Source organism: Rattus norvegicus, chromosome 1, assembly GCF_021556685.1.
Source record: "Rattus norvegicus strain SHRSP/BbbUtx chromosome 1, alternate assembly SHRSP_T2T, whole genome shotgun sequence".
In the NCBI taxonomy this organism is placed as follows: domain Eukaryota; kingdom Metazoa; phylum Chordata; class Mammalia; order Rodentia; family Muridae; genus Rattus; species Rattus norvegicus.
Window position 1 is genome coordinate 175,317,531 of NC_141534.1, and position 16,026 is coordinate 175,333,556.

The 16,026-nt window shown below is 38.0% G+C and overlaps 1 protein-coding gene across 1 annotated transcript; it reads left to right on the forward strand.

Moving 5' to 3' along the window:
* Nucleotides 1–12,764: 12,764 nt before the first annotated feature.
* Or5p78c (olfactory receptor family 5 subfamily P member 78C) lies at nt 12,765–13,710 on the forward strand. Its single transcript, NM_001000733.1, is given in 2 exon segments — nt 12,765–13,308; nt 13,310–13,710. Coding segments are annotated over 2 exon segments (945 nt in total).
* The last annotated feature ends 2,316 nt before the right edge of the window (nt 13,711–16,026 follow it).

The following is a 16,026-nucleotide window of genomic DNA, read 5'->3' on the forward strand; positions in this document are numbered from 1 at the left end:
TGGAATCTCAGGGTGGTTTCAATTCTATTCCATTAATCTCCCTGACTGTCTCTGTACCAATACTATGCATTTTTTTTATCACTACTGCTCTAAAGTACAGCTTGACGTCAGAGATGGTGAGTCCCCCAGAAGTTCTTTTATTGTTGAGGATAGTTTTCACTATCCTAGTGTTTTTGTTATTCCAAATGAATTTGCAATTTGCTTTTTCTAACTCTATGAAGAATTGAGTTGGAATTTTGATTGGGATTGCATTGAATCTGTAGATTGCTTTTGGCAAAATAGCTATTTATATAGATCTTTCACTTGCTTGGTTAGACTCATACCAAGATATTTTTTATTATATATTGTGGTGAGAGTGACATTTTTACTCTGTTAAATGCTGATCCATGATTATGGGAGATATGTCCCTCTTCTGAGGTCTTCTTAATTTCTTTCTACAGAGACTTGAAGTTCTGGTCATACAGATCTTTCACTTGCTTGGTGAGAGTCACACCAAGATATTTTCTATTATTTGTGACTATTGTACAGGGTAACATTGCCCTACTTCTTTCTCAACCCTTTTATCCTTTGAGTAGAGGAAGGCTACTGATTTGTTTGAGTTAATTTCAGTCACTTTGCTGAAGTTGTTTATCAACTATAGGAGTTCTCTCATAAATTTTTGTGATCACTTACATATTCTATCATATAATCCACAAATAGTGATATCTTGACATTCTCCTTTCTAATTTGTATCCATTTGATCTCTCTTGTTGCCTAATTGCACTAGCTAGAATGTCAAATACTATATTGAATAAATAGGAGGAAACTGGGCAGCCTTGTCTTGTCCCTGATTTTAGAGGAAGTGCTTTAAGTTTCACTCTATTTAGTTTGATGTTGGCTATTTGTTCTCTGTATATTCCTTTTATTATGTTCTGATGCTGGATGCTGTTGTGTGTCAATTTGACACATGCTACAGTTATCACAGAGAAAGGAGCCTCTCTTGAGGAAAATGCCTCCATAAGATCCAACTACAAGACATTTTCTCAATTTGTGATCAAAGGTGGGAGGGCACATTGTGGATGGTACCATCCCTGGTCTGGTAGTCTTGGGTTCTATAAAAAAGAAAGCTGAGTGAGCCAGGCAAAGGAAGCCAGTAAGTAGCATCTGCCCACGGTCTCTGCATTAGTTCTTGCTTCCTGACCCGCTTGAGTTCCAGTCCTGACTTCCTTTGCTGATGAACAGCAATATGGAATCATAAGCTCAATAAACACTTTCCTCCCCAACTTGCTTTTTGTTCATAGGTTTGGTGAAGGAATAATAGCCCTGACTAAAAAAGGTATGGACCTTGAATTTCATTACTTTTATCATAAAGGGGTGTTGTATTTTTTTTTCAAAGTCTTTTTCAGCATCTAATGAGATAGTCAGATATTTTCCCTTGAGTTTGTTTGTATAGTGGATTGCATTGATGAATTTCCATATATTTAAACATTTCTGCATCAATAGGATGAAAGGTACTTGATCATGGTGAATGATCATTTTGATGTGTTCTTGGATTCAGTTTGGAAGAAATTTATTGAGTATTTTGAGTCAATATTCATGAGAGATATTGGCCTGAAGTCTGAAGTTCTGTTTCTTTGTTGGTTCTTTATGTAGTTTATATAAGTGTAACAGTGGCTTCATAGAATGTGTTGGGTAATGTTCCTTCTGCTTCTATGCTGTGAAATAGTGTGAGAAGTATTGGTATTAGGTCTTATTTGAAGGTTTGATAGAATTCTGCACTAAAATCATCTGGTCATGGGCTTTTCAGTTGGAAGACTCTTAATGACTGCTTCTATATCATTAGGGGATTGGGGACAGTTTAAATAACGTGTCTGACCCTGGTATAAATTTGGTACCTGGTATCTGTCTAGAAAACCATCCATTTTATCTGGATTTTCCAGTTTTGTTGAGTATAGCCTTTTGTAGAAGGATCTGATGATTTTTTTTAATTTCTTCAGGTTCCTTTGTAATGTCTCCCCTTTGAGTTCTGATTTTGTTAATTTGGATACTGTCTCTGTGTCCTCTGATTAGTCTTGTTAAGGCTTGATCTCTGTTGTTGATTTTCTCAAAGAACCAGCTCCTGGTTTTGTTGATTCTTTGTGTAGTTCTTTTTGTTTCTACTTGGTTGATTTCAGCCCTGAGTTTGATTATTTCCTGCCTTCTACTCCTCTTGGGTGTATTTGCTTCTTTTTGTTCTAGAGCTTTTAAGTGTGCTGTCAACCTGCTGGTGTATCGTCTCTCCAGTTTCCTTTTGGAGGCACTCAGAGCTATGAGTTTTACCTTAAGCACTGTTCTTGGGTGTATTTGCTGCTTTTTGTTCTAGAGCTTTCTGGTGTCTGTTAATCTGCTAGTGTAGGATCTTTCCTACACTATTTATTTATGGATGGACTCAGAGCTATCGGTTTTCCTCTTAGCACTGGTTTCATTGGGTCACACGAGTTGGGTATGTTCTGCTGAATGTCAGGTTGGGGGATGCGGTAAGGGGAGGCAGATGGGGGGAACACCCTTATTGGGGAGGAAGATGGGATAGGCAGCTTATGGACAGGAAACTGGGAAAGGGAATAACATTTGAAATGAAAATAAAGAAATATATCCAATTAAAAACAAAAGAGAAGTTTTTAATTTTTTTCTGTATTTATTACCTGACGAAGTTTTCACTGAGTAGAGAGTTGTTCAGCTTTCATGTGTACATGGGCTTTCTGCTGTTTTGTTGTTAAGAAGATCAGCCTTTATCCATGTTGATCTGATAAGAAGTATCAGATTATTTCAATCTTCTTGTACTGGTTGAGGCTTTATTTGTGTCTGATTATATGGTCAATTTTGGAGAAAGTACCATGAGGTGCTGGAATGAATTTATATTCTTTTGTTTTAGTGTGACATGTTTTGTAGATATCTGTAAAGTCCAATTGTTTCACTACTTCTGTTAGCTTTACTGTGTCTCTTTACTTTCTGTTTCCATGATCTGTTCATTATTGAGGTTGGGGTGTTGATGTCTCCCACTACTATTATGTGATGTTCAATGTGTGTTGAGCTTTATAAATGTTTCTTTTAAAAAGTGGGTGCCCTTGCACTTGGGACATATATGTTCAAGTTTGAGAGTTCATCTTGTTGGATTTTCCCTTTGGTGAATATGTAGTATCCTTCCCCATCTTTTTTGATAACTTTTAGTAGAAAGTGTATTTTATTGAATACTAGAATTGCTACTCCAGCTGGTTTCTTGGGACTATTTTCTTGGAAAAAATTTTCCAGCATTTTTCTTTAAGACAGTATTTGTCTCTGTCACTGAAGTACACTTCTTGTATGCAGCAAAATCGAGTCTGTTAGACTCTGTCTTTTTATTGGGGAATTAAGTTCATTGATGTTGAGAGATATTAATGACCAGTGATTACTGCTTCCTTTTACTTTTGCTATTAGAAGTGAGCTTATAAACATACAAGAAATCCAGGACTCAATGAGAAGATCAAACCTAAGGATAATAGGTATAGAAGAGAGTGAAGACTCCCAGCTCAAAGGACCAGTAAATATCTTCAACAAAATCATAGAAGAAAACTTCCCTAACCTAAAAAAAGAGATACCCATAGGCATACAAGAAGCCTACAGAACTCCAAATAGATTGGATCAGAAAAGAAACATCTCCCGTCACATAATAGTCAAAACACCAAACGCACAAAATAAAGAAAGAATATTAAAAGCAGTAAGGGAAAAAGGTCAAGTAACATATAAAGGCAGACCTATCAGAATCACACCAGAATTCTCGCCAGAAACTATGAAGGCCAGAAGATCCTGCACAGATGTCATACAGACCCTAAGACAAAACAAATGCCAGCCCAGGTTACTGTATCCTGCAAACCTCTCAATTAACATAGATGGAGAAACCAAGATATTCCATGACAAAACCAAATTTACACAATATGTTTCTACAAATCCAGCACTACAAAGGATAATAAATGGTAAAGCCCAACATAAGGAGGCAAGCTATACCCTAGAAGACGCAAGAAACTAATCGTCTTGGCAACAAAACAAAGAGAATGAAAGCACACAAACATAACCTCACATCCAAATATGAATACGACAGGAAGCAATAATCACTATTCCTTAATATCTCTCAACATCAATGGCCTCAACTCCCCAATAAAAAGACATAGATTAACAGACTGGATACGCAACGAGGACCCTGCATTCTGCTGCCTACAGGAAACACACCTCAGAGACAAAGACAGACATTACCTCAGAGTGAAAGGCTGGAAAACAATTTTCCAAGCAAATGGTCAGAAGAAGCAAGCTGGAGTAGCCATTCTAATATCAAATAAAATCAATTTTCAACTAAAAGTCATCAAAAAAGATAAGGAAGGACACTTCATATTCATCAAAGGAAAAATCCACCTAGATGAACTCTCAATCCTAAATATCTATGCCCCAAATACAAGGGCACCTACATATGTAAAAGAAACCTTACTAAAGCTCAAAACACACATTGCACCTCACACAATAATAGTGGGAGATTTCAAAACCCCACTATCATCAATGGACAGATCATGGAAACAGAAATTAAACAGAGATGTAGACAGACTAAGAGAAGTCATGAGCCAAATGGACTTAACGGATATTTATAGAACATTCTATCCTAAAGCAAAAGGATATACCTTCTTCTCAGCTCCTCATGGTACTTTCTCCAAAATTGACCATATAATTGGTCAAAAAACGGGCCTCAACAGGTACAGAAAGATAGAAATAATCCCATGCGTGCTATCGGACCACCACGGCCTAAAACTGGTCTTCAATAAAAATCAAGGAAAAATACCCACATATACGTGGAAATTGAACAATGCTCTACTCAATGATAACCTGGTCAAGGAAGAAATAAAGAAAGAAATTAAAAACTTTTTAGAATTTAATGAAAATGAAGGTACAACATACCCAAACTTATGGGACACAATGAAAGCTGTGCTAAGAGGAAAACTCATAGCGCTGAGAGCCTGCAGAGAGAAACAGGAAAGAGCATATGTCAGCAGCTTGACAGCACACCTAAAAGCTCTAGAACAAAAAGAAGCAAATACACCCAGGAGGAGTAGAAGGCAGGAAATAATCAAACTCAGAGCTGAAATCAACCAAGTAGAAACAAAAAGGACCATAGAAAGAATCAACAGAACCAAAAGTTGGTTCTTTGAGAAAATCAACAAGATAGATAAACCCTTAGCCAGACTAACGAGAGGACACAGAGAGTGCGTCCAAATTAACAAAATCAGAAATGAAAAGGGAGACATAACAACAGATTCAGAGGCAATTCAAAAAATCATCAGATCTTACTATAAAAACCTATATTCAACAAAACTTGAAAATCTTCAGGAAATGGACAATTTCCTAGACAGATACCAGGTACCGAAGTTAAATCAGGAACAGATAAACCAGTTAAACAACCCCATAACTCCTAAGGAAATAGAAGCAGTCATTAAAGGTCTCCCAACCAAAAAGAGCACAGGTCCAGATGGGTTTAGTGCAGAATTCTATCAGACCTTCATAGAAGACCTCATACCAATATTATCCAAACTATTCCACAAAATTGAAACAGATGGATCACTACCGAATACCTTCTACGAAGCAACAATTACACTTATACCTAAACCACACAAAGACACAACAAAGAAAGAGAACTTCAGACCAATTTCCCTTATGAATATCGACGCAAAAATACTCAACAAAATTCTGGCAAACCGAATCCAAGAGCACATCAAAACAATCATCCACCATGACCAAGTAGGCTTCATCCCAGGCATGCAGGGATGGTTTAATATACTGAAAACCATCAACGTGATCCATTATATAAACAAACTGAAAGAACAAAACCACATGATCATTTCATTAGACGTTTAGAAAGCATTTGACAAAATTCAACACCCCTTCATGATAAAAGTCCTGGAAAGAATAGGAATTCAAGGCCCATACCTGAACATAGTAAAAGCCATATACAGTAAACCAGTTGCTAACATTAAACTAAATGGAGAGAAACTTGAAGCAATCCCACTAAAATCAGGGACTAGACAAGGCTGCCCACTCTCTCGCTACTTATTCAATATAGTTCTTGAAGATCTAGCCAGAGCAATCAGACAACAAAAGGAGGTCAAGGGGATAAAGATCGGAAAAGAAGAAGTCAAAATATCACTATTTGCAGATGATATGATAGTATATTTAAGTGATCCCAAAAGTTCCACCAGAGAACTACTAAAGCTGATAAACAACTTCAGCAAAGTGGCTGGGTATAAAATTAACTCAAATAAATCAGTTGCCTTCCTCTATCCAAAAGAGAAACAAGCCGAGAAAGAAATTAGGGAAACGACACCCTTCATAATAGACCCAAATAATATAAAGTACCTCGGTGTGACTTTAACTAAGCAAGTAAAAGATCTGTACAATAAGAACTTCAAGACACTGAAGAAGGAAATTGAAGAAGACCTCAGAAGATGGAAAGATCTCCCATGCTCATGGATTGGCAGGATTAATATAGTAAAAATGGCCATTTTACCAAAAGCAATCTACACATTCAATGCAATCCCCATCAAAATACCAATCCAATTCTTCAAAGAGTTAGACAGAACAATTTGCAAATTCATCTGGAATAACAAAAAACCCAGGATAGCTAAAGCTATCCTCAACAATAAAAGGACTTCAGGGGGAATCACTATCCCTGAACTCAAGCAGTATTACAGAGCAATAGTGATAAAAACTGCATGGTATTGGTACAGAGACAGACAGATAGACCAATGGAATAGAATTGAAGACCCAGAAATGAACCCACACACCTATGGTCACTTGATTTTTGACAAAGGAGCCAAAACCATCAAATGGAAAAAAGATAGCATTTTCAGCAAATGGTGCTGGTTCAACTGGAGGTCAACATGTAGAAGAATTCAAATCGATCCATGCTTATCACCCTGTACAAAGCTTAAATCCAAGTGGATCAAGGACCTCGACATTAAACCAGACACACTCAAACTAATAGAAGAAAAACTAGGGAAGCATCTGGAACACATGAGCACTGGAAAAAATTTCCTAAACAAAACACCAATGGTTTACGCTCTAAGATCAAGAATCGACAAATGGGATCTCATAAAACTGCAAAGCTTCTGTAAGGCAAAGGACACTGTGGTTAGGACAAAACGGCAACCAACAGATTGGGAAAAGATCTTTACCAATCCTACAACAGATAGAGGCCTTATATCCAAAATATACAAAGAACTCAAGAAGTTAGACCGCAGGGAAAGAAATAACCCTATTAAAATGGGGTTCAGAGCTAAACAAACAATTCACAGCTGAGGAATGCCGAATGGCTGAGAAACACCTAAAGAAATGTTCAACATCTTTAGTCATAAGGGAAATGCAAATCAAAACAACACTGAGATTTCACCTCACACCAGTGAGAATGGCTAAGATCAAAAACTCAGGTGACAGCAGATGCTGGCGAGGATGCGGAGAAAGAGGAACACTCCTCCATTGTTGGTGGGATTGCAGACTGGTACAACCATTCTGGAAATCAGTCTGGAGGATCCTCAGAAAATTGGACATTGAACTGCCTGAGGATCCAGCTATACCTCTCTTGGGCATATACCCAAAAGATGCCCCAACATATAAAAAAGACACGTGCTCCACTATGTTCATTGCAGCCTTATTTATAATAGCCAGAAGCTGGAAAGAACCCAGATGCCCTTCAACAGAAGAATGGATACAGAAATATGGTACATCTACACAATGGAATATTACTCAGCTATCAAAAACAACGACTTTATGAAATTCGTAGGCAAATGGTTGGAACTGGAAAACGTCATCCTGAGTGAGCTAACCCAATCACAGAAAGACATACATGGTATGCACTCCTTTATAAGTGGCTATTAGCCCAAATGCTTGAATTACCCTAGATGCCTAGAACAAATGAAACTCAAGACGGATGATCAAAATGTGAATGCTTCACTCCTTCTTTAAAAGGGGAACAAGAATACCCTTGGCAGTGAAGAGAGAGGCAAAGATTAAAACAGAGACTGAAGGAACACCCATTCAGAGCCTGCCCCACATGTGGCCCATACATATACAGCCACCCAATTAGACAAGATGGATGAAGCAAAGAAGTGCAGACCGACAGGAGCCGGATGTAGATCTCTCCTGAGAGATACAGCCAGAATACAGCAAATACAGAGGCGAATGCCAGCAGCAAACCACTGAACTGAGAATAGGACCCCCGTTGAAGGAATCAGAGAAAGAACTGGAAGAGCTTGAAGGGGCTCGAGACCCCTTATGAACAATAATGCCAAGCAACCAGAGCTTCCAGGGACTAAGCCACTACCTAAAGACTATACATGGACTGACCCTGGACTCTGACCTTATAGGTAGCAATGAATATCCTAGTAAGATCACCAGTGGAAGGGGAAGCCCTTGGTCCTGCTTTGACTGAACCGCCAGGGAACGTGATTGTTGGGGGGAGGGCGGCAATGGGGGAAGGATGGGGAGGGGATCACCCATAAAGAAGGGGAGGGGGAGGGATTAGGGGGATGTTTGCCTGGAAACAGGGAAAGGGAATAACATTCGAAATGTAAATAAGAAATACTCAAGTTAATAAAATAAAATAAAATAAAATAAAAACAAAACTTTAAAGCTTGCACTACAGTTCAGGAAGGCATTAATGACAATGAAATGCAAATTGTTAACTTGGCCCTTACAGTTAGGCAATTACCTCAGCTGGGTATGCAGTGTGCATTTCTCTCCTGAAACAAAGTATACTAGGAAGAGAGATTATTCACTCAATCCTTTCAACATCTAGGTAGATGCTAATAGTGGATGAACACACCAAAGCTTTCATGCTGTCAGAGAATAAGTCAGAAGTACAGTGAACTGGTTCCAAAGATAAGCACATCAGGCTAGAGCGTACTGAGGCCTTGGAAAAAGGAGGATGAGCGTAAATCCCATGGCAGCAGCACCACACAGGATGAAAAAGCCAAATAGTTCATGAAAATTAATTGTGGATTAAAGATGAGGTAAGGGCTGCCATGCATGCTACTTCAATAAATATCAATCCAACAGTAGAACAATTTACAGAATTGACATGAGACCTTTCCATATAGTATTGGACCATAACAACATTCCTGTTTTTGTTTGTTTGTTTGTTTGTTTGTTTGTTTGTTGTACCTCCTTAGCCACCCAGGTTTGATAAATCAATGAGCACATACTTGGAATGCATGATAGCAACATTTAGAGGTCCTGCCCACCATTTGTAGTAAGTCTATTCCATCAGGTTAACTTTCCATTTCTTATATATTTATAAGTTCATTGCAAAAAAGTAAAGAAGAGTTAAATAGTTTACACAAAAATGCCAGGGATGAGTAGAAAAGGGAACTTCCAGAAGCCAAAAGATTGTTTGGTGAAAGTCCCAGTGAATGATTGAGTTCACTATCTAAGAGTTATGTCACATTAAGAGCACCCAAGGCACTACAAACTTAAAGACTGTTGCTATTGCACTGAGTTGCATGTGAGAGCTAGATGGTGAGTTCCTCTCTGAAGACATCCCATGGTTGACCACAGGACATACAGAAATAAGGCTGGTACCTAACTTGATGATTTCTCTTTTCTGGTTAAATTTCATACTACTAGAAGTTACCATAAAAGGTTCTGAGAGAAAGCTTTACTTATATATTACTGGTTGATTATGGTTCCTGGTTGCTACTGTAGTACCTCTAAGGCAGGTAATATGTACACAATGGTTCAATAGGACAGGAGAGACATGCATGCACTGAATTACTTTCTGACATCTGGTTACTCTAAGACAAGCCAAAAGTTAATAATAGGTGAGAACAGAGAGCCCACCGAAGAAGCAACTAACATTATTCTTTTAAGTACATGTGGTATGACTGTCAAATTGCATTCTAACAAATGTGCTCATGCCCCAGATTATAACTGCTGTCACTCTACTGAGCACTAAAATAACTTTTTTTTTCCCAAAGAGAAGGTAACAACCAGTTAGCCCCTGAAAATGAGTGGAACACTGCTAAGATATACTTAGAAAACATCTGACATCTATTTTATCTTGTAGAAGATTCAGGGAGAATTGAAAAAAGAGTGTGTTACTTCATACATAACAAAGCAGTCATAAACTGAACAGGCATTAAATGAAAGAAGCTAAAGTGACTCATCTTGTGTTATGGGCTACCCTACAGTAAGATGAACTAGAAGACAAACTGAAAACCAGTATTGCCATCAGCAGGAGGAAATCGTATGCAGACAAGCACTGTGGTGCACGTCTCTGATTCCCAGGAGTACCCAGGAGTCAGTCACAGATTTCTGAGTTCAAGGATTACATCATGAGACTCTGTCTCAGAGAAAGAGGGAATGGGAGGACAGGCTGTGCAACGGTTGCCTCTCCTCTCATCGAAGGCTTTAGAATGGGTTATGTGCAGAGATGTCCAGAGCGAAATTGAAAGAAAAATGTTTTTAAGAAATGAGTTTTTCTGTATAACAAAACATAGTTTGCTTTGTTGTTATTTACCCATACATTCTGGGTAACCAGGAAGTGACATATTTTTAAAGTCTGAGTCTTGGAATTCTTTCACATCAGTATCAAGGGAGAGATGTTCTTAAAAAGTTACTGGGTTTTTTTTTCTTTTTTTTTCTTTTCCTTAACATATTTTAACATAATTTTAACATATTCTTTGAATAATTATCAGATAAAGAAGCATGCTAATTGTTACATAAGAGGAAAATACCACTAGAGACTGCAAACTCCTTGAAACGTAGTTGTGTTTGTGTGAAAATAACTGAAAATGAGATAATGATCCTCAGTGACTTGAATTCACAGTTGAATCCACAGTCTCAGCAGGGCCTTACTCAATAACAATGATACCAGGAGACAGCTGAGTAGCTACAAAAGCAAAGTGACCTTGATCTTGTTACTGTGCAATGAATACTAGTTCAAAAAGGTAAGTTTTGAGTTTTATGGGCAAATCTGGTTTACTATCTGGCCTTTGTCTTTGCAGAATACTTTATCCTTTGAAGAGGTATTAAAATTTATAAACTTTAGGGGGCATACAAGTCAAGAGGGAAAAGTCAATAATCTAGACCAAAAACTAGCCGAATTAATTTGTATTTCTACATTCAAATGCCTATAAATATCCAGGTAACCTCCATTGTTAAAAGGTTATTATTTATCTATTCACTGATGAATCCAGAAGCCAGTACTACTCAGGCAAATGAAGCCCCTATTTTTGAAGTGCTTTGAAGGCATACTGTTGGTATTGTGTTATGGAAATACATACTTTGCTTACTGACTCAATGTTCTGGTGTCACAACCACCAGATATTTTAGATGAAGAGAAGGTGTAATGTTAAAAATCCTGAGATAAAAGTGCATGTAGGCCTGCATTGTATGAGCCTGGGTAAACTTAAATTTTTAGGTTGAATAATTACTCACAATGGTTCTTGGTAGACAACCATGTGATTTTATTCCATCATGCTCCAGTTAGAAAAAAACCTGGTTTCTTTCTGGTTTTCCAAGTTCCAATAAGAAAATTTGTCTCAGTGTAGCCATGCTTCACTAACAGACAATATGAACTATGTATTAAGATACCTGAACTTTGTGTATTAAGCAAAACCATCCTACTACATATGTCTCAAATTCGTATGTGCTCTTAATTTCATTCTGACTCTTTCATAAATAATAGTTACTTAAAAGTTAGATCAAGTTTAGCCTGTCTGCAGTTTATATCATCATTGTCAAATTCTTAAGTAGTCTTAAGCCATTTATTAGTTATCAAACTAAATATTCTCAATGAAACAGAAATTGTAGGTGTAATTACAAATCAAAAACCTCTATGTTAAATTCTATGTTGTGTCCTGGTGCTTAGTGAACTATCAGTTAAAATTAGTCACGATTATATAATTCTGGTATTTTGTATTTTAATTGTTTGTGGTATTTATAATTTTGCTGTTTATATGTCTGAAGTTTTTAAAACTTTAGAAAAAAACACATAGGCATATTTACCATGTAAATTAAAAAATAAGAGATACATTATATGAAGGAAGGTTTCTAGTATTTGTGTTTATAATCATATAAGCAGGCTTCATATTGGCTCACAGAGACTGAAGCAGTAAACACCAGGACCTGCATGTGTCTGCAACATGGCCTCTGTGAACCTACAGATGTTAGCTTAGTGTTTTTGTTGGACTGTAATAGTAAAAGCATGTGTGTCTCTGGCTTTATTCCATGCTTTGAGACTCTTTTCTTCCTCCTGCCTTGTCCAGCGTCATTATGAACTCTTTTGTATTCTCTTACAGTAACTTATTTTTTCATGTGTGGTTGTTTCTTGGAAGCCTGCAACTTTTCAAGGAAAACAGAAAGTGAGTTGATCTGGGGGAGAAGGAAGGTGTGCCTGTGTGAGGGGCAATCTAGGAGGTACAAAGGAAGCAAAAATGGTGGTCAGAATGTATTGTATGAAAAAAGAAATTTATTTTCAATAAAATTATAATGAAGCAAGTCAAAAAACATATAAAAATAAATAAAATTATATTAACACATAAATTACACATAAATGTATGCATACCAAGAGACTTAAATAAAACTTTGTCTGATTTAACTGTTACATTCTCTTTAAATGATATATTTATTTGTGATATCTTCTTGTTTGTGTGAATGAAAATGATGCTACATAAATGAAAATACCTTTCCATAATGTCTCCATCATAGCCTTAATCTAGCAGCACCTACACTGTCCCATGGCTTTCCAAGAGGATGGGAACCACACAACAGTGACAGAGTTCATTTTATTGGGCTTAACAGATGACCCAGTTCTTAGAGTTGTCCTCTTCACCATCATCCTGTGCATCTACCTGGTGACTGTGTCTGGGAACCTCAGCACCATCCTTCTCATCAGAGTCTCATCTCAGCTCCATCACCCCATGTACTTTTTTCTCAGCCACTTGGGTTCTGCTGATATAGGCTACTCATCTTCTGTCACACCCAATATGCTTGTTAGCTTCCTGGTGGAGAAAAATACCATTACCACCCTAGGGTGTGGCATCCAGCTTGGCTCAGGTGCTTTCTTTGGGACAGTTGAGTGCTTTGTTCTAGCTGCCATGGCTTATGATCGCTTTGTGGCAATCTGTAGTCCACTGCTTTATTCAACCAAAATGTCAACACAAGTCTGTGTCCAGTTGCTTGTAGTAGCATACATAAGTGGTTTTCTGAATGCTTCCTCCTTTACCCTTTCATTTTTTTCTTTCTTCTTTTGTGGACCAAATAGAATCAACCATTTTTTTTTGTGATTTTACTCCTTTAGTTGAGCTCTCCTGTTCTGAGGACAGTGTCTTTATTGTTCTTGTCACAATTTCTAGTGGTACTGTCATTGTGATCACAGTGCTTATCATAGCTGTCTCCTATATCTATATCCTCATCACCATTCTGAAGATGCGCTCCACTGGAAGCCGCCACAAGGCCTTCTCCACCTGCACCTCCCACCTCACAGCAGTCACTCTGTTCTATGGTACTGTCACACTCATCTACCTGATGCCCAAGTCTAGCTACTCTACAGACCAGAACAAGGTGGTGTCTGTGTTCTACATAGTGGTGATCCCCATGTTGAATCCACTCATCTATAGCCTCAGAAATAATGAAATTAAAGATGCTCTTAAGAGACATATAGGCAGGAAAACATGTTCATAGAGAAATCTGTTATGGGAAATATGCTATGGGATTGCTATAGCCAAAAAGTCTCTAAGATATAATAATATTAAAAGGAAAGTGAGTGTCTATGATTTAAGAAGTCTTCTGATGTTATTAGTGAATGAGAATCATGATATATATCAGAATACAATTTTCAAATTAGCAAAAACATAACAGGGACATACTAAGTTACTTTAAATAAATAAAATGTTCTAATTAAGAATGTAAATTGAAACTTGTAAAATATTATCTGCTGAAAAGTTTAGATTTATTTTCATATTTAAAAAAAATAATCATCAATTCAAATAAGGATTGCTTCTTCTCCCAATGTTTTATGTGTTTGGTAAATATGGGTGCCCTAGTGCTGTTTTGAGGGTTAGTATCAGAGAGGCTAAACCTAGAGGGCAATTTTTACTGCATTAGAGACATGCCATAAAGGAGTTTTTGCACCCAGAATAATCTTTGTCTTTTCTCTTTATTGATCATAGATAGAGTGGTTTTGCTTTACCATACATTTCCTTTTTTTATTGGATTATTTTTTTAAGTTACATTGCCCTTTTCTGGTGTCTCCTCTGCAAACTCCCTATCCTATCCTCATTCCGCCTGTTTCTACGAAGGTGCTCCCAAACTCACCCACCCACTCTCACCTCCCCACCCACCCACCCACTCGCTCCTGCTTCCCTGATCTGGCATTTCTCTATACTGAGGCATCTAGCCTTCAGAGGACCAAGGGCCTCTCCTCACATTGAGGCCAGATAAGGCCATCCTCTGCTACATACATAGCTGATGCTTGGATATTTCCATGTATACTTTTTGGTTGGTGGTTTAGTCCCTAGGAGCTTTGGAGCATGTGGTTGGTTGATATTGTTTTTCTTCCTATGGGTTGCAAACCCCTTAAGCTTTTGCAGTCCTTTCTCTAACTCCTCCATTGGGGACCCCATGCTCAGTCCAATGTTTGGCTGCAAGCATCTGCCTCTGCATTTGTCAGACTCTGGCAGAGCCTCTCAGGAGACAGCTATATCAGGCTCCTGTCAGCGAACGCTTCTTGGCATTGACAATAGTGTCTGGTTTTAGTGGCCGTATATGTGATGGATCCCCAGGTGGATCCCTGGGCTATCATGATTGATCTCTGAAAGACCCAACAAGCAGCTGAGTCAGATGCAGATATTTACACCAGTCCAATGGACAGAAGCTGCTGCCCCCTGCACTTAAATTATGGAAAATTGGAAGAAACTGAGGAAGAGGGTAGCTCTGTAGGAGGACCAGCAGTCTCAACTAACATGGACCCCTAAGATTTCTCAGATACTGGACCATCAACCAGGCAGCATATATCAGCTGATATGAGGCCCCCAACACATATACAGCAGATGAATGCCCTGTCTGTGTTTAGTCAGAGAGGATGCACCTAACCCTCAAGAGACTGGAGGCCCCAGGGAGTTGGGAGCTCTAGAAGGGCTGGTGGTAGAGGATAAGGGGTGGAGACGTCCTCATGGAGACAGGGGGTGGGATTATGGGATGGACAGGGGGATAAATTAAAAAAGAGAAGACTATGAACCACAGGCAGAATGAATTGAGTTTTCTATATATATTTACTCTGTACAGTACGCTGTATACTATATGTTAAGACTGACAATAAAGTGAAGAGCATGTGTTCATTTGGGAGATGTATCAGGTCAGCGTTTTGCTACCAACAAGAGACCTTGTTTATGACATGGGCCATCTAGAATATCAGCTGCCTGAATACATTAGACCAATTTTTATAGCAAGAAATAAGATATTGGAAGATTTAATAAGAACTCATACTAAAATTATAAATGGGAAGACTAATGAGAAACATATTAAGTATTTTAGACACTCGGTAATTAAAACAATGCTTTACTATCAGTACATTGTACTATCAGTGTAATCACCAGCTGCTATGTGATTACTACTTACCATAATGTTAGGAAGTGCTTATTCATACACTCATCAAATCCTTTCCTAACAGAAAGATGTTTTCTAGCTGTAGCACATTGAAAGGAAATAATGTGATTGCCCACAGAGACCAAGGATGAATATTCAACCTCAAATATTAGTTTTATCCATGTTCACCCAGCTAGAAGCAGGCTGACTCTCATATCTTGAGAATTACAGCCCTATATTCTGTTGTTCCATGGTACCCAGAACCTGTGATGTTAAAGGATTTCATCAGTAAACAAAGTCTACAAGATATTTGTCATGAAATCATAAACCTATGTTGAGAGATCCCCTTAAAGTTTAAAAACCTTGGGAATGGAAAAAGTTTCAGTTTCTCAGGGAAACAGATTGGGCATCTCA